Source organism: Stegastes partitus, unplaced genomic scaffold (genome assembly GCF_000690725.1).
Source record: "Stegastes partitus isolate 25-593 unplaced genomic scaffold, Stegastes_partitus-1.0.2 Scaffold55, whole genome shotgun sequence".
NCBI lineage: Eukaryota > Metazoa > Chordata > Actinopteri > Pomacentridae > Stegastes > Stegastes partitus.
In genome coordinates this window covers 273,303-274,917 of record NW_007577786.1, presented here as the reverse complement: position 1 = coordinate 274,917, position 1,615 = coordinate 273,303, and the positions used below count along the sequence as shown (strand labels likewise).

Below are 1,615 nucleotides of genomic sequence, written 5' to 3'. Positions count from 1 at the left end.
AAACTCCACGCAGAAAGATCCCAGGTGTCCTCACCGGGATCCAAACCGGCAGCTTTCTATCTACGAGGCAACGGTGCTAACCACTGCACCACCTTGCAGCCCCTGTTTTAATATTTGTAATTCTTAGATGTATTCTTTTCATTAATAATGTGCATGTAAACATTTTAACATTTGCTCATTAGCAGCATATATAAAGTACAAGATAAACATGTAGGAACTACAACCTTTGTATTCACAGCTCTTCAATTTTAGAAGCCTAAAACATAAAGGAGAAATTTGAGTTACGTGTATTATAAGCAAAAAGTTACATTTAGGTTCAGTGTTACTCACCAACATTGATCGTGTGTAGTCTGGTAGTTGGTGGCTGTAACCCAACTGTAAACCTTTTGTAGTTTAGAAAAGCAAATGTGGTTTCTTTCAGGTAAACTGGACATGTTGGTGGCCGGAGCTGGTACAGGTGGTACACTCACAGGTGTTGCCCGAAAGCTGAAAGAGAGATGCCCTGATGTCAAGGTAAGACACACAACAGACAACCGAGTCTGCATGGCTTAAGATAGAAGCTTTTTTATTTTAACGACAACTCGTAGCACATGTAATTTCTCCAGACAATGTCATCTGAGTACATCAATGGAGAAATGCGTGTGTTTTCTGCTAACTCTAGCCTGTCAGTGCTGCATTTTCATCAAGTTTCACCTCTGTTGTGTGTGTTTTTAGATAGTTGGAGTTTATCCCAGGGGCTCCGTTCTGGTTGGCACTCAGGAGAAGAATGAGAATATTTGCTATGAAGTGGAGGGCATTGGATACGACTTCATCCCCACTGTGCTGGACAGATCTGTGGGTGTGTTTGCACGTGTGTGTATTTGTATATTACACATTTTATCTAAACTACTGCTGTGTTTCCTTCTCCTTTACAAATGCCTGCAGCTTGTGGACTTGTGGTACAAATCAACGGATGTGGAAACGTTCACTATGTCACGCAAACTGATCCGAGAGGAGGGCCTCCTGTGTGGTAAGTTTGTATGACAGACCACCGGCAGCCTGCTCTTCAGTTGTGTTGACTGGTTTTCCTGTTGTGCTGCAGGCGGCAGCTCCGGCTCGGTGGTGGCAGCAGCAGTTAAGATGGCTCAGCAGCTGGAGGAGGGACAGCGCTGTGTGGTCATCCTGGCCGACTCTGTCCGCAACTACATGTAGGAGACTGAGGACACATTGTTTGTGCTCACATGCCAGAATGTTTCCAGTCATAATGATGAAGTAACCATTTTGATTTGACCATTTTGTCTCCAGGACAAAGTTCCTGAGTGATCAGTGGATGTGTGAGAAGGGCTTCCTCAGTGTGGAGCCTCAAATTAAAGTCAAACCCTGGTAAAAACCTAAAACTACAAAAACACATCTCACATATAAGTGTATGACGGAGCAGGTGAGCGTTGAAACATTTGTCCTGCTCTCTTGAAGGTGGTGGGACGTGACTGTCCAGAGTTTACATTTGTCCACACCACTCACTGTGGCACCGTCTGTGTCCTGCCAGAAGACCATTGAGATCCTGAAGGAGAACCTGTTCGACCAGGCTCCAGTCGTCACTGAGTCTGGGTGCGTCTCTTCAACACTCTTCAACAGT

The 1,615-nt window shown here is 44.8% G+C and overlaps 1 protein-coding gene across 1 annotated transcript in view; it reads left to right on the top strand.

Annotated features, from left to right (window-relative positions):
* cbsb (cystathionine beta-synthase b) overlaps positions 1-1,615 on the top strand; it is a 10,112-nt gene that overhangs the window by 6,991 nt on the left and 1,506 nt on the right. The window contains exons 6-11 of the mRNA XM_008275605.1: positions 422-513; positions 715-834; positions 925-1,009; positions 1,082-1,187; positions 1,285-1,362; positions 1,453-1,613. Coding sequence (XP_008273827.1) covers positions 422-513; positions 715-834; positions 925-1,009; positions 1,082-1,187; positions 1,285-1,362; positions 1,453-1,613 — 642 coding nt within the window. The remainder of the gene's footprint in view (positions 1-421; positions 514-714; positions 835-924; positions 1,010-1,081; positions 1,188-1,284; positions 1,363-1,452; positions 1,614-1,615) is intronic.